The sequence below is a fragment of the Chroicocephalus ridibundus genome, chromosome 2, assembly GCF_963924245.1.
Source record: "Chroicocephalus ridibundus chromosome 2, bChrRid1.1, whole genome shotgun sequence".
Taxonomy (NCBI): Eukaryota; Metazoa; Chordata; class Aves; order Charadriiformes; family Laridae; genus Chroicocephalus; species Chroicocephalus ridibundus.
The window spans coordinates 89018903-89045936 of record NC_086285.1 but is presented as its reverse complement, the minus strand read 5'-3'; the positions used below and the strand labels follow the sequence as shown (position 1 = coordinate 89045936).

The 27034-nt window shown below is 39.3% G+C and overlaps 1 protein-coding gene across 3 annotated transcripts in view; it reads left to right on the top strand.

Moving 5' to 3' along the window:
- The window catches only part of TRIO (trio Rho guanine nucleotide exchange factor), a 257134-nt gene that overhangs the window by 176834 nt on the left and 53266 nt on the right, over nt 1–27034 (top strand). For all 3 annotated transcript variants that reach the window (XM_063326144.1, XM_063326146.1, XM_063326145.1), the window contains exons 32-34: nt 1851–1993; nt 2613–2712; nt 11648–11891. In XM_063326144.1, coding sequence (XP_063182214.1) covers nt 1851–1993; nt 2613–2712; nt 11648–11891 — 487 coding nt within the window. The remainder of the gene's footprint in view (nt 1–1850; nt 1994–2612; nt 2713–11647; nt 11892–27034) is intronic.

The following is a 27034-nucleotide window of genomic DNA, read 5'->3' as shown; positions in this document are numbered from 1 at the left end:
CAGCTGAGACGCCACAGACAAATCACGGCAAGAGTGTTACATCTCACACTCAAGTCATTCCTGCTTGTCAATGCCAGTTTTTCATGGCCTGTATTTTTATCAGAAGACTTTGTCTTTCTGTTGGCTACAAGTTTTTCTGAAGATACTTGCCTTTGGATGAGAGTGCATGCAGTGGCTATAAATTTTGTGTCTGGGGAAGTTAGAGGCGTCAGTAGTGTTCTTTGCCTAGCTAGGAGAATGGCTAAATCCATTTCTCCTGTGACTCTGGTGTGTAACCTGGGACCTACTGTTTCAACTGGAGAACTTTTTTTGTAATACCACAAGCAGCTAACGGGTAATTTGACATATTTTGAGGACTGTCTCAACTTTGAAACTTTTCTTTTGTATCTCTTAGCTGCATTAAGCTGAAAAAAAAAGTCATCTTCCCATTTACAGGTTAATACACCTACTATTAAACTCGTTTATGTTTTCACATCTATTTTTTGTGATTACTCAATAATGCCACTTAAAAATGGCCACCCAAATTTACATGTTGCCACTGAAATTTATGTTTTCCTGGTGAATTACAGGCTAAGAAGAGCTTACATTAGTTTTCTGACAGAAGTCAATGACTGCAAGGAAAGGAAATGTCACATCACTGAATAATACAATTTATTCAGTCTTTACTCCCATAATTTCACAGACAGTGCTTTGCAGCCTGAAATGATGCTCCCAGGGTAGAGCAGTATAAGGGGGTTTGTTTAAGGGCTCTCTACATAAGATCACTTTAAGGTGTTCCTGTTCTCTTCTTTACTTTAAAGCATAGGATATTTAGATAACTTATATGGTATATGAAGCTTTTCAACAATTTTGCTGAATTTTTTAAATTGTTTTTGAAGGTTGGAAACTAGCACTTTCTTAGTTCATTAAGATTAAAAGTAAATTCCATGAAAACCTAAATAAAAGATTTAACAAAACTTTGTGTTTGGCTTCTTTTCCAAAATCTTTTTGTTTGTAAAAGAAAACAAAGATCCTTTTCCTAATTGTTCATCTGTTGCTGCAACTTTCTGCATCCCTCTAGGATCCCTGGTTATTAAATATTTATAGTATATTAAATATTTATAATATATTTGAAGCCAACTATTTCAGGAGACAGCAATTAAGAGAAGTAGGGAGTTTATGTATAATTTTTTTAGATCTGCAATAATGTTTGTATTTAGTAGCTTTTCAGGTGCAGGGTTAAATTGGATTAAACAATCAGATTACAGGTTGGGCAGCTGGATATCAAGTCTCTTCCAGGGTATCTCAAAAATATAGATGATACATTGCAGGCAGTTATTAAAATACAATTCCTGAATTAGCTTTCTGCTTCCAGGTATGTTTCAAGATTGGGAAACGTAGTATGTGAAATATGTTGTGGAAGTATATGTGTTGCAGTATAAATTAATTTTTCTTTCGATGTTAGTAGATTATTATAGAAAGTTATAATTGACCTAAAACACACAGCATGAGTTTAAAATACCAGTGTTCAAGGTGTTATTACTGGAATTCTTTAAGTCAGTCAATCCACCCTGTCTCGTGTGAGATGCATGCAGGGCTTTAGCCTTCAAGTTATGAAAGAGGAATCTGAATCTAAAATTATTTTTTTTAAATGAACAATATTAATAATGTTGAGAAGTGTAAAGTAGTGTTGACAATCCAAAATGAAGATAACTAGCTTGAATTTCCTTTTTTCTGTTGAAGTTTTCAAAAACTATTCACAAAGTGGTTCTTTATGCCTTCCTGTTTGTGTTTATTAGCTGACTGTATGTGTGGATCTTCTCAGCTATAATAGTCCATTGTGGGGGTTTTCTTTCTTTTGCATATCAAAGGCATCCAGTATAGAGAATAAACAGGACTGGATCAAACACATCCGGGAAGTGATACAAGAAAGGACCATTCATCTGAAAGGAGCATTGAAAGAGCCGATCCACATCCCCAAAACTGCACCAACAACAAAACAGAAAGGAAGAAGGTAAGTAGTATTTAAAATAATCAGAGATCTCTAAGTACACAACAGCACTCATTCTTCTGCAGTGTTGAATTTCTAGTGACTTTCAGTGAATTGGACAAAAGCAAGAGTCATTTTGGCCAGCTTTATCTTATAATTTCCAGTTTCCTGCAGTGCTGAATTTGTTGAGATTTCTGCTCTGAACAGTCCATGACTTATGTATGTTCAGTCATTAAAGAAGGGATTTGGAACTACAGTATAGGATAGCTGTACATTTTAGATTTTTACAATTCTGCATGTGTTATTCAGGTCATTGGTTTCCTTTCATGGATATTAAAATGTGTGACTGAGTGTTCTGCTTGTTGGCTTTGGCTAAGTGGCTGTGCAAGTTTCTTGCCGTAGTTCTGGCTGGTTGTTTGGGCCTTAATTCTACATGATGTGGACCTTGAGAAAATGAATCTGTTCTTATAAAGTGTAGAACCAAGTATTAAGTGCTGGATACTTGATTTTTGCATCAGTTAGTTTGTCTGGCTGGTGTCCGTTGCCACACTGTCTAGGTGCCCCTTCTTTAGAGTTGCAAGTAGGGAAGAAACACTTTACAGATACAATGCTAATATTGTAATGAAAATGGAATTATTTGCAGAGACGGCGAGGACCTGGACAGTCAGGGAGATGGTAGCAGTCAACCCGATACTATTTCAATTGCCTCGCGAACCTCACAGAACACGCTAGACAGTGATAAGGTAAGTTTCCCAGGTGTTGCTCGGTTCTGAAAGCAAATGATTCATCCCTTAGTGTGAGTTAGAGACCAAGATTAGTCCTTAGTACCTTCAGAGTGGAGGCATGGAAGTATTCAATCTCTTAAAAATAGCTGTATGCAATAGAAAAAAATATCTTGATACCACGGGGGAGAAGGGGTGATTGTTTAAATATTAATAGGTCATGAAGGAATTACGTTTGTTCCAAACTGCAACCAGTTTGGTCCCTTCTCTTCTGCAGTTTGTTCAAAGATTTGATCCAGTTTAAAAAGTTTTATTTTCCATAAAATTTGATACTTATGAACAGAAGTCTCCTTGATGTCAGTCTCAGGCTTTCTAAAAGCCGTACCATCTGCTTTTTGTGTTAGCTTGAGGTTGGTGGTTGCCATGCAGTTACTTTTGTGAAGAAAAAATACTACCCAATGTCTATGGGTTAGAGAGCGAGTGTTCACTTTCTGCATGACAGCTGATGGAAATCACCATATCGAAGAGGAGTAACCCACAGCACTATCATATGATGCTAGTGTTTCCTTTCCTTTGTGTCTGCCTATAGATTCTGGCTGGGTTATCCCGTTAAGGGTAGCACAGCCAGAGTTTCTCATGGCTGGAAGAAAGGCATCAAGAGAGTAAAAATTCTTATGAAATGTGTGTATTACTTTGGAATTGAAAGAAGATTTCTGACAAGTGAGAAGAGTTAGGACCTTGGCGGGAACCATAGATGGATAATAGAAGTTTGTCAAACATAAGAATGAATAAAAACATAGAAGCGGCGTAATTACTTGAATTTACTTGAAAACGTGGTTAGGGATTTCTGGTCTATTACTTCATTGGGTACAATTGTTCTGATGAGCCATTCGGATGCGAGGGCGATCTGGCTGCAACATCTGTCACCCCATTGATTGCCAGGGTTGATTTGGCTGATCTGGCTGGCTAGGTGGGTGTCCCCTTCCTCCCTCACCCATCCATGTGCATCCCTCCTGAAGCTGCGCAGTCGGTTGAAGAGGACGACCTTCCCCGATAGAGACGTACCGTTCATCGGTCAAGAGTATACGGTAGTTGCGCTCCCCTGCTAGAACCTCCAAACAAGCTCAAGGTCCATTTGTAGGAGAATGTAGGGTAGTCAAACTTCCAAGACTGCAGACACATCCATTCTATAAAATTTTTCCAAGTCATATGAGGAGAGGCTGAGGGAAGACCTCATTGCCCTCCACAACTACCTGAAAGGAGGTTGGAGAGAGGTGGGTGTTGGCCTCTTCTCCCAGGTGAATAATGACAGGACCAGAGGAAATGGTCTGAAGCTGTGGCAGGGGAGGTTTAGATTAGATATTAGGAAGAATTACTTTCCTGAAAGAGTGGTGAGGCACTGGAACAGCCTGCCCAGGGAGGTGGTTGAGTCACCATCCCTAGAGGTATTTAAGAAACGTCTAGATGTGGCACTTCAGGGCATGCTCTAGTGGCAGAGATTGCAGGGGTTGGGGGTTTTTTGTGTGTGTGTATGGTTGGACTTGATGATCGCAAAGGTCCTTTCCAACCATGAAGATTCTATGATTCAAACTACGCAGGTAAATATTACGCAGGTATATTACAGGGCAGCTAAGTGAATAGGTTCTCAGAATAATATTTTGACCGTTCCCATTGCCATCTATAAGAGTGTTCTCTGTATTTTTGCATGTCACTTAAACTCTATGGTTTGATTTTGCATGTAAAAAAGAGGAAGACAGAAGAAGGAATGCATAAGGTGCTTAGGGTTGCTCTTGTATTTGTCAAAAATAGCCTATGTTTTGACCTTGTGCTTTTGTACAAAGTTGGTCTGTAGTTTTGGGGGTAATTTCTTCTAAGCATAGCTGTGAGAAAAATGGTGGGTCAGAGCAAAAAAAAGCGTCTTTCGATGACTCTTGTTTTGCTATTTCATTGTTTGCATTCTTACTTAGCTATTTAGTGATTTACAAAAATTGTGCTGTGTATACTAGCAAACAGTTCATTTTTTATGCGTTCTTAAGAGTTTAGGTAGTCTATCCCACTCAAAAGCAAGACATGCTCTCTCTGATTTCCCTGAGTGTTGGCTAAGATGTCAAGCTGTGTGCCCGCAGCCTGGGCTGGATTGTGCTTCCGTTCAAATGGAGGTGATGCCATCCGTCCCTGCCATGCACAGCCATTTTCCTTCTTGAGTTGTTTGTGAGGTGATGTTTATTGGGGAACAGCACGGACTGTCTCCTTCATGGTAGTATTTCATGCATCATGTGAGAATTGCTAAGAAAGTTGGCCAAGTGAAATGCCCTCAGGATTGTCTTCCAACATGACATGAGGAGGAGGAGCCTTACCAACAACCTGCCCAACAGGAGATAAAAGAAAGAGGAATGGAGAATGCTTTGAAATATTTTCCTGACAAATTAAGTTTTAAATTTGGTTAGTGAATGTAGTGTTGTTTTTAAAGTATTTTTGAGGTCTCAAGTTAGTGCATAAAATTTTCATTAGACTTCTCTTTGACAAGAAAAACAAACTAAAAACTTGGAAACTCCCTGGTATATCCAAGGAAGGAATTTACTGTTTGTGAACTTTTTAGAAGTGTGTGAATTAGCAGAGTAGCTTTGTTTAATGTTTCTATTATATGTTTTGGTCTGTTAAATACATTAAGAAGAGAGAATTTTAATCTGTTTAAAAATTCAAAATAAAAATTATTAAGGAACAGTAACGGGCAGAAGGCCAGTGAAACCTGTAGGATATCTTAACACGCTTGCTGAATCTGAAGTAATCTCTCACTTTGTATGTTGAAAATTCATTAGCTGCAGTCCATTTGGGGTTTAAAATTGACTCTGTTTTCTCAGCCTAGAAGCTTGAAGTACGTATGAATGTCTTACAGAGATGGAGTAAAACAGTTTTGTGGATTTTAGGTGCTGTTGATGTGGTTAGCCAGAAGGAGCAGTGGAACTCCTCAGTCAAATTTGGAGGCTATTCCAAACTGAGCTGGGATTCCAAATTGAGAAACGTTAAAAATATCAAGTAATTTAAAATAGTGTTAATCAAGTGGTAAAAATGTTTAACTGTATCACTTACTACTCTGTGGCTAAACGTTTTCTGTTCACATGTATCCACTATTTTGATTTAGAGAAGACAATAAATACTAAATGTGTCATACTAATCAACAGCCAAGTAAAACTATTCTTTTATTTTCTCCAATTATGTGTTCAGACAGTTGATTCTTTTAAAATAAATGTTTTGATTAGAAGTGCTAAGCTGTTACACAGGGAGAATATCAAGAATTAAATCCTTTACCCAAAACTCAATACTCTGTCTCACCTCCTCAGAGATAGACATTGAAAGAGCTAAAAATCCTTAGCCTTAGTAGTAAGTGGTTGAGTATTGTCCAGATGAGCTTCTTTCCTTGCATCCTGTTTTCTGACATAATTGGAAATGCCTTAACAACAGAGAATAACTTTGTGATTAGCTTTTTTATTCTCCACCCTGTCTTTTTAGGTTAGAATTGTCACTTCTCATTGTTGGCTCCTTGCATGTTGCTTTTTAGTAATGACTGGGGTGATGCAATAGACCATATGTTTATAAAGCTGATATCCTTCCCAGCTTGATGTCATCTGAAAACTATATTGGAAGGCGGAATTAGAATTCAGAACCGTCTTGGCAAATGGGAGAAATTAATTGGCAAAATACCATGCAATTTAATAAGAACACATTTGAGCTAATGTGAATAGGTGGAAATAGTTAACTACTAATGAAAACAATGAGAATATTGAACAGTTTTTGAGAAGATGATCTAGAAGCTACAGAGGCTCACAAGCTGTTTATTATTTTAACAGTGTGATGCAATTATGGGGGGAGGGGTGGAAACAGCCCTGTATTGCTTTGTAGAAATAGGATGCTGAGCTGCAGGACACAAAGTCCTCATTCTTTACTTGGAATTCGTAAGGCTCCGCATCCAGTTTTGAGTACAGAATTTTAGCAAATTAGTGGTCTATTGGAAGAGTTCCAGGAGAAAGAGGAAAAACAAAAAGTCTACCAAACATAACTTACAAAGCAAGATAAAGAGTTGGGACTAATGAATCTAAAGAAAAAAGGCCAGAGGAAGAACTTCAGGCCTTCAAGTGTGTAAAAAGCTACTACACAGAGTCACAGAATGGTCTTTTACCCATATTTTCAGTGGATGGGATGAGATTAAAGGACTTCTCTTTAATAAAAGATTGCAATCATTTTTTTTAGGGGGGGATATGAAAATATGAAGCCCTAAAGCAGAGTAATTGTGAAGGCTGGGGAATCTCCTTAACTTGAGACCTTTGAGAACAGTTTGGATAAACGTTAATTGTGATTCACATAGATGTAGCTGATCATGCTCTAGAGGAAGAGAAAGAGGTGAACTATGTAACTTAAGATCCCTTTCCAGCCTTTTTTTAATGTCATGGGATTTATCTTCATATTGCAATACGTGCCAAATACATCCATAGCACTGACACATCCTGAAGTAATGGATGACGGAATCCAGAGTGAAATACAAATTTTTTTGAGAAGGAGATTTCTATTCTGTCAAAGCCTCTCAGTTTTCTGAATGAGGGCTCTTATTGTATCCTTCTCAGTAAATATTTTGCCCTTCGCCTTTCGCAGCATTCCTTCCATTCACCTTCTGTAGCTGCGTAGCCAGCATTTTAGGTGGCTAACAAATAAAAGAGATGACACTTGCCCCATTCATTCCACCTTTCAACAGTTCCTAGCCTCAGAGCTTGATCTGATTTTTAACGTCGTCTTTTGAACTTGATCCAATGCATAGGAAACAAAATGGGGAGGCTGAAGGAAACAATGTGTAGGTCTGATAGGTCTTTTTGTGCTTATATTAAGTGAGCTGGTAGAAACGTGAAATAATCCGAACTACTGTTTTGGTAGCTGAGCAGATGAGAGGCTTTTAGAAGAAAAGCTGTCATAGGGTGTTATCCTAAATAGTAGGAATCATGCTAGCTGTTCTGGGTGGTCAGTGGAGCAATATTTTATTTTTAACAAACTGTCTTTTGTGCCCAGCTTGGTAACACTTTGTACTGCTGTCTATGTGAAGTTGTATTTCATTCTCGTGCTTCTTTAAGCTTGTGTGTAGTACTTTGGAAAACAGAAAAAGGACTGAAGCAGCAGGAGACAACCAAGCATTTAGTTCTGCCAGCTGAGACCGCAGAGGAGAAAAGGCTCCCATCAGTCCATCAGTACAAAAAATGCTAGTAAAAAACCAGACATGGCTCTGAGTATACGCCTCTTTTCAGAGTCAGAAACCAAGTCTGGGCAGCTACCTGGTCAAAGCAAAATATTCTTTGAGACAGAACTTTTGTGTGTCTCCCATTTCTTTCCTCCCACAGTGCACTTGTTTCCATTTTAAAAAGGGATTAAAGATTTTCATGCTTGAAATAACTGAGAAATCTTACTAGCTGCTCTCTTTCCTTTCCCTTCTCCTCAATGTAAAATTACCACGGGACAGTAAATTTAATTTGCAGTCCTGAGAGGAGGTTATACGACCTGATGTAAAGGCTGTTGTACGTGGCAAAACTCTTGTCACTGGTGATCTTCCCAGATACTGGTGGCAGAGGAACTCTTGGTGTGGTGTCTCTGACTTCAGCAAACCTGTGCTAAGAGTGTATTCAGCCAGTGAGAGTGTGTGTGTGTGTGTTACGGTTTTATTTTTTTTCTCTCTACAAGCGACAGTGATTAAAAGGCCCCAGAGAGATGAACATAGATGGTTAACATTAATTTCAGCAACAGCAAGACACTATGTCCCATGATAAGCTGTTTAATTAAACCTTGCGCCTTTTTTAATCTGTGGTTCTATTTCTGTCTGGCTTTTGTTTCTCGTCTCGTCTCTGTCTCTCCAGTTTCCATGTTTCAGACATAGCCTCATTTATTTTTATCATGCATGATTAATTCAGTTTACATAAAGGGTTTCTTGAGAAGGATGGATAAAGTATATAAAGCCCTTGTTCAGCCTAAATTTGGATTTAGATGGTTTGTAAGTCTTTTTCTCTTCAGTGCAAGTCAGTCTCCCGGTTCTGCTGTGCCTCTTGCTCTTCCCTCCAGCTAGCCTAGAGAGCCTTGCCAAAGCTGTCCAACAACAGCTGTTGAGCAATGTGCTTAATCACAGACACTCCTTGCTGTCCAACTGCATTTAATCAGTGCGAAAGATGAAACTGCTTTCAGAAAGTGTGTTACGGAGAGAAAACGAGCAATGAAACAAAGAGGAAAGGAGCATTTCCTAGCCATAACTGTTGTGGGAAGAAAGAAGGGTTGTTATCCCAAAGGAGGGGAGGACTGGCAAATGCTTTTTTTGGTTAGTTCTCCATGATGACATAGATATGCTCTGGGTAGAGAACATCATTGGTTTTGGTGTGTTAGGCAGCAGCGGAGAAGTCCTGCACTAAGTTGCATCTAACAGCGTTATTGCATGTTTGAGGATGGCGTAGAGCTAACAACTGCATGCGGGAAGTGTCTTACACACTGAACTGAAGTGTCATTGAATATTGAATTTCAGTGGAATACTGATCAGCTAGGGTATCTGATTCCCATACAGTCTGAAAGACTGGAATATATATTTTTTTTTTGTACTTTAATGGTTTCTGACGTAACCACTGATGGCCTTTGTTTACTTTTTCCTTTAGCTTAATACTATATAAAATATGTAGTGAACATAAAATCTGAGAGTGGTTTTTGTTTTTTTTTTTTAAATTAGGGAAAGGAGAAGAAACAACCTCCATATTAAATCCAAAAACATGTGGTCGTTGCACCAGTCACAAAGTATATTTTAATCTCTATTGGTAGGAAGTGAAGGGTCAGGAAAGCAAGCAGAGCACCAAAGCTGTGGTCCTGTAGGTATTTAGGAGAAAATACAAAGACTACATGCAGTTTCTGGAAAGTGTCAACCTGTTACTGCCTTGGTGCTTGCACTGATTGGGGACAGATATGGAGTCTCCTGAGAAAAATTTGGTCTGCATTGGACACCTTGTGAAGTCATACTTCATCGGCTTTCTTGTTAGTCCCCATCAGGCATACAGATGGTTTCAATTGTTTCTGAGTTTGTCTGAAGAAGGCTGTGACATAAATCAATACCAGAAAACAAGGGAAAGCTCTTTACGTTTTCCCCTTTGGCATACTTTTGCATGAACTGTGAAAACTAACATAATATGAAGAAAGAATGGAAGGGAACAGGAAACTTTTTAAGGAGGGAGGAGGTAGCATGTTTTGCAGAAGTACCACCCCCTCCTTGTAATATGGATGTTGGGTCTGTCAGGAGAGATGTAGTAGAAGCAATGGGATTAATTTTTAGCCTGGACCTAAATGGGTAGATCTAAATGGGTACCTGATTTATTTTCCTTAAACACTAGATATATGAGGGTTTTCTGCCCTTCTTGGCCCCTGCATCCCCCCAAGAAAACATTTTTCTTCTTCGTGTGCCCCCATAAGTGAGGGTAGCCAGTGAGATTAGCAGTCAGAGACCATGGGAAAGCTCTGGATTTGCTGCAGACCATCTGCTAGGAGTTATGTCCTGTTGTTTGTTGCAGGCTTGAGGAAGAGAAGGTTGGAAATAGCCTTTCAGTCTTACTGGCGTTTTGCTGGTTTTGTCATTTGCTCTGAAATTCTTGCTTGATAACAAACAATGTTATCCTAGAAAAATTTCTATCTGGTGCTTCAGTTCCAGGCTTGTAATGAAAACTAATAAATAAATAACAATGCAGTCTCTTATCTCCTTTTCCTAAAGCTCACGGGATGTAGCTGGCAGCCACATAAGAGCCTAAACGTAATAGTCAAAAATAACGTAGCAAGAACTGTGCAGTACACTGAGGTGGGACATGCTTCTATATTTGCTGCGGTTGGAACTCTCACAGGGTGTTTGTCCTCCTTTGTCAGCGTAGAGCATTGCAGGATTACCTCGCTGAGCTGAAGGAGTTTACTGGCTTGGTCCAAAATTACTGAATTCACAGAAGTTGCCTACCAGCTGAGATCTGATACGAATGGCTCACTGAAGCAGCCTGAGCTATAGAAATATTCACACGTGAAAAGCTGAAGTAGCCTGGAACGCCATTCCACACGCTGTGTGGAAGGAGAAGGAATTCCCAGGCTGTTTGCTTAAGTTGGGTGGGTGCTCTGGCGCGGAGCAATCTTGGGAACTTTGCGAAGTTCTGATAGTAATTTTCATTTCACATCAAAGCAGATGAAAAAAATCAAAGAGAGGAAACTTAGGCAAAGTAATTCTAATGAAGTGTTTCGAAGAGGGGGGAGGAAAAGCCTGAGCTTGTATGCTTTTAATTCAAGTTTGTGTGTTTTTATTTGGGGAATTAGCAAAAACATGAAAGTTGTAAGCCAGTGTGGATTTTGTGTCAAATAGTTAAGTATTGGGGAAACACATGAAGAACTTTATGCTGGTTTTTGTAATTATGTACCGTGTATCCTGGATGATTCTGTGACCTGGGTATGTAAGGAGTATACTGGGCGGTGTGGAAATAAAGCAGTAAGCTCATTCGAAAGAAGGTACTGTACTCTTTCTGCCTTGAATCTGCAAGGTGATATGAGTGACTGTATTTAGTAATAGCTGGGGTTTTGTTGCCAATTATCACCCATAAAACATATTCTGAAGCGACTGCTACTTCAGCTTTCAGGGTAAGGAGCAGTCTAGCCAGAAAAACCGCTTAAATCCTCCGCCCAGCACTGTCACAACCCGTGCGCTTTGAGCGCATAGGCAGAGACAAGCAGAGTTAAAAATCTGTTCTAAAATGCCAGAACTGCCTGATTTTTTGAAATGATCTCTTCTTGATGTGGAAAGTCCCAGAAGCTTGCTATCTCATCCAAAATACGAATCCTGCCAGGAATCCTAAATAGGTAACGGTGCATGACGGATGGGTTTGATAACGAGCGTTCATCTGGCTTCTCCTTGTTTTTCCCCTCACAGTTGTCTGGTGGGTGCGAGCTGACGGTGGTTATCCACGACTTCACCGCCTGCAACAGTAATGAGCTGACAATCCGCCGTGGGCAGACGGTGGAGGTCCTGGAGAGGCCCCATGACAAGCCCGACTGGTGTCTGGTTCGAACCACAGATCGGTCCCCAGCTGCAGAAGGCCTGGTCCCCTGCGGCTCCCTCTGCATCGCTCACTCTCGCAGTAGCATGGAGATGGAGGGGATTTTCAACCACAAAGGTAAGAAGTGATGGAAATGAAGTCTACTCATCAGCAGCGCGAGTTTTGGGTAACGGGGAGTACTGTGCATACGGGAACTCCGGTGTTCTTGTGCTGGTTTGGTTTCTAGTTTTTAATTAGGTAAAAAAACAATGCTTTTAGCAACCTGCAGCCACACTGTCTATTCCAAAATAAGCAGTTGGCAATTCTCAGTGTTAGGTGAAAATGTAGCTGAAGACAGGGACAAGATTTAAGCAATTATGTCCTGGTGAACAGAGTTATATATCATGTTAGATCAAGCTGCAATGATAGGAAAATCTGTACCTGTCGTGTGCTGAAAGGGGGGTGGGAAGAAAATCTCCAGCATGCATCATCAATGGTTCCTGAGAAACCCTGCAGTAAGAAGTCATGGCATAAGGTGCAGGGAAGGAAAAGGTAAATACAAGCATCCATATACCCTGGCAAAGGGAACTGGCTATTTGGACTTCTGTATTTTACTTAACTGAGCTTTCTAGAGTAGCAGTGGCATACTCATCCCTTTTTCCCAGAGCAGCTCTGAAATCTTACTCTGGTTTTTTTTCAGAAAGAATGTGCCCCTGAAGGGTGCAAGAAAAATCTGATAATTTTTTGAAAGTTTTTAAACTTTTAATGTACTCTAGTCCTTTGGCTCCATAAATTCACAAGGCTCACAGAGTAGTTTTTTTATTGGAGAGAATGCTTGCTTGCTTCATTTTGAAACTACTTGAGTTTGCAGCCTGCGAACAGAAAGCGATGTGAATTTAAAAAAAAAAAAAAAAACAAAAACAAAAACAAAAAAACACCAGAAAAGTATTTCATTAGAAGGTGTTTCATCACATGCTGGGGGAAAAGATGTATTTCAAAGAGTTTGTTATTGCAAGTAGCAAGATTAGCAGGAAAGTGGTGTTGAGGAAAATGTGTTTTCCAAAACACAAAGTTCCGGTTTTGGAGAGTTTTTCATAAATATAACCACAAATTTTTCAATTATTCGGTCCATTCCAGTTATCACATTACAATTTTTCCCATTTTTTTCAGACACTGCCTAAATATGCTTGGCTAAAAGAGGGGAGAGTTTGTGTTTCTTCCATTAGGAGCATGCACAGCAGGAACTTCCTGAATGCAGAGTGATGGGGGGTGGAGGGAGAGTCTGCAGGATTGAGCTGTGTAGTTGGAATACTTTTTCATCCTCTTGCGTCCTATAACAATTTGGATAGAGAAAGTTTGTTAAAATTGGAAAATGTAGTTAGGTATCATTTGAAACATTTCTTCCTTTGACTAGGGGCTGAAATCATGGAAATATCAACAGGATATTTTTTTTTTAACAACACTCAGGGAATTGATAAATCCAATTTCCTTTGGAGCTATGGGACTTCACTTTTGAATGCAGGGTTTTATTAGGAGAGGCAGATTGTACTGGACAATATATGTTATATGAACAACATTGAGCCTGTCAGACTCCTGAGGGAGAGACGGAGCTGGTTTTGTCTTTGAGAGGTGACTTTTATTAATCAAACCAGTGGACATAACCTGTAGTGCGTTTTTTCCTTTAGTGCTTGGGGAAAATGGGGCAGAGCATTGTAAAGTTACTTTAGTTTCTGTTCGACTCGTTGCTTTGAAATAAAGAGCATTAATTAATTATATTAATCATGGAGACTGAAGAAGAAAAGGCCATTGCTAGAATGAGCATGATTTGCAGGGTTGAATGCAGCCTCAGAAGTGACTTCTGTCCCTGCCTCTGCCACAGGCTTCCTGTGGGATGTTATGGCATGCCATCTAAACCCCAGCTGATAAGAAGCAGCTGCTAATTGTTTATTCCCACATTACTGGGTGTCAGGCTTTAAGAGCTGGATGTTTGATTTGTAAAGTTTCCCGTGCATGGGACTGTGACTGAAGTCAGCGTGAACGGTCTTGAACATGCAAACTATTATATAAATGTTAAGTAATCTGAAGGGGGTGGGGGGGAGGAAAAGACCAAACAACTTTGGGTACTTGAAACCACTGGATACATTTGACTTCCATCTCAACCTCAACTTTCTATTGCTTGAAAGAGGTTGATAGTGTTCATTTCACAGAGGGATTATAAAAATCAAGCAAAATTAGTGGAGTGCTTTATTTTTCCCCCCATAGTGAAAAGTACCTCAGACAATCCCACAAAGCAATTATTCATTCTCAAGTGCTGCATTTGATTAAAGATCTTTAAGGCATTGAGAAGTATGCTAATCAGAAGAATGGAAAAACAATTAGATGATCTTCTCAGAATTGTTCATTGTGAGTATTGATTGAGGTATGAATTCCTAAAAAAAAAAAAACAAAACAACCAAAAAAACCCACAGAAAACACAACCCCCATAACAAAGAACAAGTGAATGAAAGACTTAATTTAAGGCAGTCCATGTACTTGAATGGACAACTTTTAAATGCTGTATTTCCTAGATTTCTAGTGCTTGATTCTTCAACTTCAGTCTTTTTAATACCATTTTTTTTTCTTTTCCCCCCCCCCCCCCCCCCCCCATAATTCAGTAACACTTTCAGAGTTTTTGAATGATTCAACAAATTAGGATATTGCCCTCTGGAGTTTTTAGCATCAGGCCTGAATAATTCTGTACCATTCATAGGGTAAGCCATGTGCAGTAGACACGAGTTTGGAATTTGTGCATGTCTGGCACTGCAAGCTGTTGCGAGAGGCTCGAGGAGAGAGAGGTTTTATGTAATTCCAAAGGAAAAAAGGAGGTGATCACCATCAGAAATGGCAGGGGTAGCTGCTTGGATGTTGAGTGTTTAGCCTATACAAATGGCTTGTTGAAGCGAAGAATTTTGCACTCCTTTCAGTATCTATGGACCCTACAATTTTGATCTTTTCATCGGTGTTTATCAATACTGTTTGCCAGCTAGCAAGTTTGAAAGCCACAACGTATCAGGTGAAGTCGGCTTCAAACTTTTGAAATGGCAAACCTCTTCTAACTTACAGCTGGTTCTTAAATCATGTAAAACCACATTTCATCACTGAGTGCAGAAATGCTGGGTGATACTTAATGCCTTAAATAATCTGAAATGATTATCTAAAGTAGGGTAACATGAAAGATCATTGAAGCAGAAAGTATGTTCAGTGAAGCCTAGTTCTGACAGCTGATCTTGGTCATTCCTTGTCTGTCCACATATATCTGTCAACCATGAAAGGTAACGTTGTTTTATTCTCATGTTAGAAGACAGCCCCAAAAATTACCCTCATCATTTGCATACAAGTGTAGGTGTTACTTGTCCTCTAAGAATATCTATTACTTCAAATATCTAATCAGTATGACTGGGTAAAAAATTAATGCATTTACATTATCTTCAATATCTAAAATGTTATAGTAGTTAAGATTGCAATCATTTTCTTAAGAGTATGGGGAAAGCATTACAAAGAAAAAAAGACATTCACTAGGTGGATAGTCATTTAGGGGGAGGGTTGATTGCAGGTTCCAGACCTCTCACTCACTCTGCTGGATATCAAATCTATTTTTGTAAGTTATTTGGGTCATTTAATCAATTTGACATGCAGTTTACAGATGAGTACATTTTTAAAAATCTAAATCCCTTTTATAATGGGGAAATAAGACAAACAAGTGGGTAGTGAAGAGGTTGAATAACAGTTGGTGCACTCTACAAAAAATAAATTGCTAGCTTTGGAAGAACATGTTTTTCACAAGTAATACATAAGGCAACAATTTTTTTTGCAATGATTCCCCACATGTTAGTGGGCGTGGGGAAGAAAGAATGTTCCTGTTCTATTTGGTGCTTCTCTCGCGCTTCTTTTTTTTTTTTTTTTTTTTTTTTTTTTTTTTTTTTAAACAAGGGTTTCTTTTCATTCTGCGGTACATCCTTTTTTTGTATGTGCAGTTCTATTTCCTTTGTTTGCAGGGCATTTACTCAACCGCAGAGTTTTGGGTAAAGGGCAGGGGACAAGATTCAGTATAACGAAATTGAACTTGTAAGCTCAGAAAAATTGGCAGGTATTTAACATTGTTTGGGAATATCTTGCCTGTTTAGATCACTGTTTGCTGTCTTTCCCAGCTTTATGAGTACTTCTGAAGTCTGAAGAATTTGTGATAGTCCACCACGTCCCTTCTGTAGCTGCTACTGTTTGGAGAGCCCCACGGGCTACAAGAAGCCTTTGCTCATGGGGCTTGCATCTGTATGTCTTTATAAGTTGTGGGGGGTTTGGGGACGACATCTAACTGCCAATTCATGTTACTGTCTTTTTGGTTCAAAACTTGGCCAGAGATCTTTTGTCTACCTGGAGGTACAATGTCTGCCTGTTTTATACATTGTTATAATCCAGCTATGTGTATAGGTCTGTTCAGATCTGAAAGGTAGGTGATGTCCTAGTAACACCGTGAGGTACAATGCACCACTGCAACACTGAATACTGCCCTTTGATTTTTGATTTTGCTCTCCGGATACTGTCCTGACTGGTGCCATAAGCAGAAAAATCTTACTTCAGCAGTCTTCCCGCCCCCCCCCTCTTCCCGCCCAACTGTAGTATCTCCCGAAGAATCTAGCATAATAAAGAGGGTTGAATGGCTGATGCTTTGCAAGACAAAGGCTGACAAAGTAGTTTAAAGAGATGTGTAGTAAGCCCTTTTCTATACCTCCAAGATGGAAAGGAGTGGTGTAGGGCAGGTGTTGCAGGCATCAGAGCTCTTCTTGAATTGGTATGGGGACCTCCTATTCAGCAATTAAGAAAACGAAAAATTGCGCGGGTGATCTAGAGATATTTCCCCAGAAAACAGAGATGTTTTACAGCTGAGGCCACAGAATGGAATAAAACAGCGTCTTGAATTGTTCACATAAAGCAAGCTTGCTCTTGTGCAACTGGAGACCTTCTATTCAGAATGTTAGTTTTAGATGAAAGGGGAAGGGGATGGAGTAAAGGTAAAACATCTCGTGTATGAACAACAGCTTTGAAAGCTATGCTTGAAAAATTGAGTGTTTCCACGTTGAGTCCAAATATTGTTATGTAGGAAGAGGAAGCTCTGGATAGCAGCAGAATTTGATCGAGTAAAATGGGAATCCAGTTTGAATAATTGAAGGAGGACTCCCTGTTTGTAGTGGAAGAAAAGAAGGATGACTTGGGCAGCAATTGTTTGCTTACAAGCAGGGGGAGGCTGTAGAAGGGGAGGATTTGCTGTTTTGAGACTGCAAGCGAGAGAAGCATGGGCCATGTGCAAGGCAAAAGGATCCCCGCCCGTGGCTGAGAGCCAAAGCGCTGCCTGGGGGACTGTCTGACAGCCTTTGCAGCTGCAGGAAATGAGTTACAGCCCAGGCCAGCAGGGAAAGTAACTCCTAACAATGAGTAGGTACTGTACTTGCTTTGCCTTGGGGCCATGTGGCAAAAGGTGGGGACTGTAGTTTCCAGGGCACCATGTGGAAAGGGACCTGCTTCCGCTGCACAGCTGGGTGCCATCACATGCAGAAAGTGATATCGAGGACTATGTTGTAGTTGTACAAGACACTAAATGTTAATCTAAAAATTCTGTTTCTTGACGAATCAATTACCTCCTCGTAAAATTTCCAAATAACAGGCTGCCCATCCAGATAACCAGCTGATAGAAAGCCTTATGAGGAGCTTATGGGGGAGGCAAAGCTGAGCAGTCAGTTGGATTTCACACTCCGCTAGTCTAAATTAGCACAAAATTGTAAAAGCCCTGCTGCAGTGTCAGTTCAACTTATTTATCAGGCAGACTTGAGCTTGAACAGAGGTGTGGGCATTTTAATAGCTGAAGTTCAACTTCACAATTATCAGTTGTTTTGAAAGCCCAATAAATTATAAATTTCCATGTAATCACAAATATTTTGCCAAAAAGCATTACTAGTCTAGTAGTGGCAAAGATAGTTTGAATTTAGGCTGTGTGTGTGTGTGGTTTTTCAAACATGTTCTCATGCTTTAGTCCAGATAAATAAAATAGCTGTAGTATAAAGTGAAACAAGAAATCTCTATCCTGACTTTCCCACCCTGTGGGTTTAGTTGAGTTTGCAGTTTGAGCGTAAGTAAACTTAAGTAAAATGTCAGCAACTGACTGTGGTCCATTAGATCATAATCTTTGCATTGAGCTTTATAGCCAAACTATATCAGATGGTCAGAGTTGATAGCCAAATTCTAATTCAGCCTTGAATAAACAGTAAAGCCTATATGAATTGCTTCCTTGGTGTTGTGCAGTCCTAAACTAGATAAGGAGATTCAATGAATCTCACAAGTTGAATTTCTAGAAGGATTCTCTCTATATCAAGATATATATGTGCTCTGAAACATCATAGCATTGGTTTCTGCATAAACTTGCTTTAAACTGCTGTACTATTCTTTTATCATAACCCAGACCAGGAAGACCTGTCAGATACATCTGTACTTCCCATGCTGACTCCATTTGTGGGCATAAGTATGTGGTTAATTTGTCTCTGGAATTTTTGTACATAGGTAACGAAAGCTTTTTGCCCTGCTTGGGAGCTCAGTATTACAGCTGAGAAGAAGAAGAAATTTTATAATACAGCCTGGAATGTACTTTTGGTCCCAAACAGCTGCCAAATGTATTTCTCTTACATATCATAGTTGGAAAGGAAATCAGTGTGTAAAAAAAGTATCTGCTTCAGAACAGATGTATTTGCACAGCTGATCTTTGGGAGGTAGAAGGTGGATATAAACCAGCAATTCTGATGGCTTTAGATTTCCCAAGAGAGTTGTTATTTTGCTTGCAATTAGCCTTTCTCTGACAGCAGTTTCTTTTTCTAACCAAGGTATTGAGGCAGAACAGAGTACAAACTAAAATCATGTCCTGCAAATGTTCATATGTTGCAACTGAAGAAGAACATCCTGGAGTGATGTTTATTTTCCTTAACTGTCCCTCTTCAGGTGCAACAAACTGTTGAAAATGTTGTTTAAACATTGAGAATTACTTCCTGAGGGTGTCTTTGTTACTCATATTTTGTCTTGGATTAAGTAAATCTTCAGAGCTGGTGCTCTGAAGAGCACCTGAGAGCAAACCAAAGAATTTCTCGTCCATTTCAGTAAGTAGCTTGGCAGGGTGGTGAGGGATGGGAAGAGTGGGGCTGGGGACACCTGTTTTGACAGGAGGATGCTCCTAGAGACACGGAGTTGCCATAGCTCTATGATAACTGCTTGTTCGTGACAGACAAGGTGCTGTTGGTGTACGTTTTTTCTGCAGCTGGAGTGATTGTTCATTTCCAAGGACCATCTGGGTAGTTTTACCTGATGCGTTTTCCTTCCGTCACAGAATTGTATAATATTGACAGCGTCCATAAGGTCTTCTGTTCTTTTTCTGACTCTAGTTTTCTGGCACTTTGGCTGCTGTGGCTCATATTCTTAAACTTGGTATTGGGAGGAGTATTTACGTAGTTTGTGTTCAGTGGAGAGAAGAAAATTGTTGAGGAGCAGGCTAAAGACTGTCCCTGTGCACCTCTCACAACATCATCACATTACATGATATCATCTGTCACCATCACTACCTGCAGATGGAAATAGCAGGATTTAGCATTCCACTGACTTCCTCCAGTTCTGAGGAGACCGCTGAAAGTCTGTGTCTCACTGACTTCATCTCACTTTCCTGCAATCAAATAGTAAAATTTTAGTCTCTTGTTACGCATGCTAAACCAGAAATGTCGCATCACTTTTAACACAACTCCATCAGAAGCTCGTTAACAGATGCCCTTGACATATCTTAAGTTGTTGGCATTGGTTTCAAATCACCATTTCATTATGCAATGCTTTGCTACTATTTTGAGTTTATATTCACTAATATAGTTATATGTCCAATTTGGGACATGCTTCTGTTTTCTCCTGGTTTTGAGTTGACTACAAATAGCAAGACATATTTCTCTATCTGGGACAACTATTAAATTCATCATTCTCTAACATGAAAGCTATGCAAGTAAGTGATGGAATTCTTAGAGAAAACTGGGTAAGAGGCTGTTGTGATAAGTGAATAGCACTATAAAAACACTTCATGATCCCAGGAAAAGTAGTCTATGAGTACACTTTTCAGAAATTTGCAGTATGCATGGATGTATAACGGTTAACCCCTATAGCAATAGAAGACATTTATGTAACTGACATGCAGACATAATAGTAAAGGCTATCTTAGGTGAACTTGTTATCAATTTGTCCTTGATGACCAGAATCCTGTAGCCGTTTTCCCTGTGGTTGTAAACCAGCTGTGTCCAACCTACTGCATGTTAACCATTAACAGTGCAGCAGAAATAGTCCCTGTTACAAGAAGCTGATAAAAGTATGTCAGGTTTTCAAAAGCAGACTGGGCAAAGCCCCAAGTAGTCTCGTCTGGTCTCATAACTGACCCATCCTTTTGAGCAGAAGGTTGGGACTATAGGAATTTTGAGGCCCCTTTCAGCTTGAGTTAACCTGGGACCCTATGCTAAAAGTTAGAATTGCCAGCATGGGCTTGTTATGTTCTAAGTGTTTCCTGGAGTCGTGAACTCCCTTTAGTGTCTGTGGGGATATCAGAAATGCTTAAGATTTTCCCCCAAAATACATTAATTCCATGTAAGAAATGGAAAGGAATCATAAAAAGTATTTCTGCTCATGGAAAAGCTCTAGTTATTCTTGCTGCACAGTGCTGGGTGTGGTCATAGCCTCATTAGGCCTATGTTCATTTGTTAATATAAACTTTAAAGTATTAGTTATGGAGATTCCTTAAACACAGAGTATAGGGAAATCTAGTTGCATGTAAGAACCTGCAAATATGCTGAAGGAAGGAAAGCTGCTAGGGAAGTCACCTGGAAAGAGGGAATAGTAAAGCTGAAAGGTCATATCTTGCTTTCTGTAGAAAAGCTTACGGGACGTGGTAGTAAATGGGGTCGTCGAGGTCTAAGGTCAAGCTGTTGCTCTTCCCCATATAAATAATATGAGAGGATTCTTCGAAATGTTAAATGTAGGAAATTTGTAGTGATGAAAAAGAATGAGAAAGAAAGCAGGGCTCGCTAGCAAAAAAGTATATGAAGTGAAAGGGTTTTTAAAAAAAAACAAAAAACAAACCAACCCAACCCACAAACCCAAAAGACTGAAGACTGGTTGGCTGGATTGAACAGAAAAGCTTGACTGGTGAAAACCACCAAATCATTAACCAGGTATCTTAAAATTTTTATGTCAGTAGCTAATCTATTTTAAAGAGTGTATTTATCATGTCCTGACTTGGTTGTTGCTCCATCCTCATGTGTTTTGTGCTCGCTTTTCTCATTGTCTCAGGGCTAATAAAACACATGCACTCTAAATGCCGGTTGATTCAGTAGAACAGGCTCGGGTGCGTTTATCCGAAAGATGTGGCAGGACTAAATGCAGTTGTACCAGAATCAGTTTGGAAACTACTGACTCGGAGCCCTGGTTAGAGAATAACATCTAAAGAAAAGGTGCTTACAGCAGATGGTACCCTGGAGTACGTGCTGAGTTCTCTTTGTGTCCTGGTTGCTTGCTTAAGTGAAAGCCCAGGCTATGGGATCCAGTGCTCGCGCACATCACCTTCATACGACTGTGCTGAGATTATAATCCTCAGAACTGGAGCAAATTAATAGTAGTAGTACGTTACTATCTTCTTTTGCTGTTTGCCTTACTCTGTTATGGAAGTTGTTGAGGTGATGACAAGCATTTACACTTCTGTAGTTATTTTTATTTGAAAAGAAGTATTCTATCTATTTTGACAGTTTCATCTTTCATGTAGAAGCATTTTATTAATATAGCAAAATGCCATTCTAAATTGTAGGAGGAGACAGCACTGTTTCATCAGATTGTAAGCTTTTGAAAGACAGTATTATCTTTTGGAAAAGTTTAAGTTCTTAAGAATACTAACCTGATATTTTTGTCTGCAGGAGGCATGTGTATTAGGATATAGAGTCTGTTTAGGTCTTTTTGTGTGCTTCAGGAAGTTAACGTTATTACCAATCTAAAATCTCTACCGTGATGGCATGCTTTGTTCAGTAGGAACTAACTGGGAAACGAGAATGTGCAAAAACTTTGTGGCAATTACAAAAAATCTCTTTTGCCTAAATTTTAATTGCTGTCCTAAAGCAGGGTTGTTGACTTAACTGAGTGTAGTTGCTTTCTGCAATATCTAAAGCATAGCATTAGAGTGGCTATTTCATAACTGCATTTTCATGGTTCTAGTGAGTGGCGATGATGTAACTTGTAGAAAGTATACCTTTTTCCATTTTGTGAACTCTGTGACAGTGTTTGTGTTTTGATTCGGGGCTAACTTTCTTTTAAATGGGTGTAAAACATGTACTGTGTAACCCAAACAGATATGTCTTTTTCAGGACTGAATTACTCTACATCTAAAATTCAGAGTACATATAAAAAATGTTAATTACAATGCAGAAATACTCACATTTGTGGAATTGTTTGTCAGTACATGTTTTATAGTGTTTCTGTGTTTTAACATCTGATAGGCCATGTAGAATAATAAACCCCTGTCCCATGTATTTTTTGCTCCCTTCATTCTCTTCTCCCTATGGCAAAGCTAGCCTCCAAGTATACTTAAACCTATTTAGTAACAAGTCTGTGGTTATAATTTACAAAAATACAGCATGTTGAATCCAGGCTCAAAGAGAGAGAAAATGCCTGTTTCTGATTTTGCTCTCCTGTTAGATGTAGTGCAGAGGAATTGCAGGGGTTGCTTCATTTTGCTGAAGTATCTTTTAATATAATAAAGGAAGCTGCAAAAGTATTTAAGTTTTTTGTGTTAAATGCTAATGTTTGAAATCCAGACAGGTGCTTTTAATGCCCGTATGCCTTTGCTTGCAATACTGTGTGACTTAACCGGGTCCATTATGTGCCTTCTGGTAGGCAGTACTGAGCAGAGGCAAAAGGAGGAGAGGTCTTGATGTAACCCTTTGTAACTAACCAAAATGCAGCTGTACAATTTGAACTTAGCAGAAGGGGAATAAGAAGTGTGTTCTGGTCCGTGATACCAACCAGCAGGTAGGCCACACAGCTTGCAGAAGCAATTCCTCCAGGTGCATATGTATGGAACTTCAGCATCAGTATTTCCTACAGGGAGTACATGTCCAATTTTAAAAGCATTTCTTTTATTTTTAATGACCTGGTTTGGTTACTAGAACTGTTCATTTTCCTTTTAAGTTACTTAAAAGAAATGCATTTTAAATCAAGAACGTAATTCAGTATTCTGAACACTTCTGATGAATATATTCTTAACCTTTCCTTTTGTCTCTGACTGCATGCATTTCCAGTTAAGATAATTGTCGAAGAGATTTATGTTAAAAAGAATCCCAACTCCTGTATGTTCAGTTACAACTGGTTTGTAAAATTAAACCTTGTTTTAACCAGATTTTTTTTCATGCCGACAGACTGATTCCCTTTTTCTTTGGAGTGGGAAGAGAAAGTTTGTTTTAAATATGGTTGAGGAGACTACATCAGAAAATACAAATGAAGAAAAAAAAGGGATGATGAAGAGTAACTTGCATAATAAAATCAATGTCAAAAATGAGTGTTTCTTCAGTATATCTCATTAGGACAGCAAGTATTTCTCGCTTGGAACACTTTTTGTGTTTTCTCCAATGTAGAGATGAGGCATGGCATATTTCTTCTCCCCTCCCACCCCTTGCTAAGTAGTGAATGTATGTGGAACAACATTCCTTACACTCATCCAAAAGATTTTGTTTGAATTATCTGAAGCTGGTTTGTTGTGGTTTTGCTGACAGTGGCTGGGATCCTTCAGGCTGATTTGGCATGCTGCAGTGGTGACTGTGTTGAGGAGTCAGAATTTTCCCAAAGCTTTTCCAGATAAACAGAAGACCAGGGACACTGAACATCTCATAATTTCTTTGAAAGGCTTCTTCATTCTTGGGAGTGGTATACAGGCTCCAATTCCTTGGCTACAGAACAGAATTAAAACCTCAGGAAAATAATAGCCAAATGATTAAGATGGGAGAGAGTTTACGATGTCATGTGCTTTTTGATAGTCTTTCTTACTGTAGGCGTGAGCAACAGCTACGGCATGTTCTGCAAAGCTGGAGACAGGAAGGACTTGTTTAGATCCTAGCTTTGGTGAATCAATAGTTGGACAAATGGTTCATTTCCCAGTATTTTTAATTAAAGCCTGAGCACTTCAGTGTCTTGATATCAGTATCTCTTGACAAATGCTTTACCCAAGATGTAGAAGGGAAGGTTATTAATCGCCCAGCTGAAAATATCTCTCTACCCTCAATCAGAAAATACTTTTCCCAGGTTTGCCAGCTAATTAGGTAGCCTGCTTGTTTTGTTGGTTGGTTTGGTTTCTTTTTGATTGAAACACGCCTGTAGTTTGAAAGGAGTTCTTGGAAATCTCAAATTAAGGATGTTCACACAGTTCATTGCAAAATACAATTTCTGACTGATGCAATTTAAAGTGTCGCTGGCAGCTGGCAGCGCTGGTCGTAAAGAACAGGAAACAACAGTCCAAAGAGCCACTGTTGTAACGATTCCGCTCCGTGCAGACCGGCAGTGTTATCTGTGAGACTGAGGAGCAGAGAGGCTATTTTTTGGGGGAACAGGATGATCTTTGTGTGTGGAGCTGAAGAAACCAGATCCTAGCGGCGCAGCTGTGCTCCAAGCAGTTAGACTGTGGACACATTGTACACTGAGGATAAGGCAAAGTTAGGCTCCTTTCAGAATTTTAATTGTAGTGTGGGAGCTCACCTTTGAAGATTCAACCTCAGATTTATTTATTGATGCATTTTTCCTGTTCTGCGATTTCTTGGTTGTGTTACGAGTTTTCTGGTGTGAGGCAGAGTGCCTAACTTGCCAAAGATAGGATTTGTATGCAAAGTCTGACTGATTTTTTTTATATTTTTTTTAATGGGGAAATGCGTATTATAAGTAAAATTCCTATTGGTTTGTGCAACGTTAATTTAGTTCAAGAATTTTAATAGTTATGGATTTATGTCTAATTTTGGCTCCTAGATCTGGGTGGTCTTTGGTCCTGCACAGTTTTGGAAAAGTCTGAATCTTTTCTGCCCCACATGCAGAAAAAGGACTCAAAGTTGTAAGAACTTTGCACTTCTAAATGGTGAAAGCATTTGTCTCAGATTACTTCAAAAATGGTTTTAAAATTGTGACATTTAGATGCTGGCAGAACTGCATAAAGAATTCACTCTTCTATTAATTTCAACTATCTTGTATACACTTCTCCAATCTTAAGACAAACAAGAATTTTTTAAATAACTTTGTAGTACTGATTTAAAAATATATTAATTGCTTTTGTAAATGGAATGTCTGGAATACAAGGGGGAAGATTCCGGACAAAACAACAGATTTAGTTTTGCCCGAGAACAACATTGAATTTTGAAGGTGGCTTTTTATTGCTATAATCTTTGAAACTTTTTTCTTTTTTTTTTTTCCCACAAAAGGTGTAGATATAAGGAGAAGAAGTTGTCTCTTTGGATTCTTTTTCAGGCTCTGAGGCAACACAAAATAGGTGTTTAAAAAAGAAATTACTGTACTTTATTAGCTTCCTTTTCTTGTTCTGCTTGTGTAAATGTAATGGGGCCTTACAAAGATTAGGTTGGAATTATGTTTATGCTTGTTTTAATATAAGTTGTTATTTCTATTAACATGCAAATGTCTTGCAGCATGAGCAATGCAGTCAGTTTAACTCCAGTTGTCCTCTTAAATGAAAGAAAGGATGAATGTTTCCATTCTTACATGCAAGGCTAGTAACGGTACCCTCAGAAGAGGTAGCGCTTCCATAGGGAGGTGAATACAGTGGCAAACGGTGGTTGCAGGTGCTGCAGTTTGGAGCTGGCACCTGTGAGAAGCTGAAGCTGTAGCAAGCTAATTTGTTGACCATTAATGGCAGAGAGCTGCCAAAATGTTAATAATACCTTAAAATGGTTTTAGCTGTCTGACATTGCCCATCAGTGAGCCCCAAGATTGATTGCAGAAAGTTGATCCCATTCCTTCACTGTAATAATAGATACTGGCATGTGATGCTTCATTTACGTATATCGTACAAAGTATGTGCTGCCTTATCTACTAAGGATATACAGTGCTCTTCTAAATGAGGTATTTCTTTAGTTTCTTTGTTTACTCACTAGGATGTGGTCTTTCTTACAATACGCTGTCTTAAAATTGAGAAGGCTCTTTTGCCTGGAATTTTAAAATCTTCATGAAATAACCATTGATGAAATATTCACCTGGACATTTATTTTGTCAGAGGTTTAAGTAACTGGGAAGTGTCTTAAATTGCTGGGAGTCTGCAGGGCCTTTCGTCAGTGCTTTGCTTTCAGAAATGAAGCTGATAACTGTCCACTTTTTTAAAGGAAATGATATAAAATGTATAGCCAAGAAAACTTATTTCTGCTCTATGCGGGTAAGGTGAAAAAAGAAACAGTTAATTTTTACTTAAAAAAAAAATAATACTATTTTAAGTGCTGTCAGATGGCATGGGTCAGTATATGAGTTTTTTCCTTTGCTAATTTGATCGAAGTTTGTTGTCCCATTGGGCCGGGGTCTACGAATATTTTAAGGAGCGGGTGAAGGGGGAGGCAGGTCAGTGCTGCTGCGCAGCGTGCGGCCTCTTCTGCGCTGAGCTTCTGCTCTGCGCCCAGCCGTAGGTTTGCCTAAAGGTGTTCCCCACCTAGATGTGTTCTTGCCTGCAGAATTAAGATTACCCGACTGGTTCGTTATTACCGAGGATGAGTTCCTACAAAAAACCGCTGATGCGAGGAGCCGCAGGAAGAGCTGTCTAGCAGACAGGGAGAGCTAATGCAGGATAAGGCTCTGGAATACAGAAAACATGATGGAGTTAAAGGACAAAGAGAGCTTTGTGGGAGAGCCTGAAGTAAACCGTAGAAAGGCATTAATAGGCTGCTTGTTTGGGCTTAAAATTACATATATTGATACAGGTCGCTATCTCAGATGGAAATTGAGAATTGTGATACATCTTCAGGTGTTTAAGTCTAATCTAACATGGTAGTGTTACTAAATAATGCTCCCTGCATGTTGAATTAGGAAATACTGTTTTTTGTGATGGAGAAGTCATTTCCCTTTCGCTTGTACTTCGGTAGGAGAAGTTACAGGTCTGAGCTTTCCGTCTTGGACCATAATAAAGTTGTAGCTATTGTATATGCATTGAGATGTTTTTCAATCAA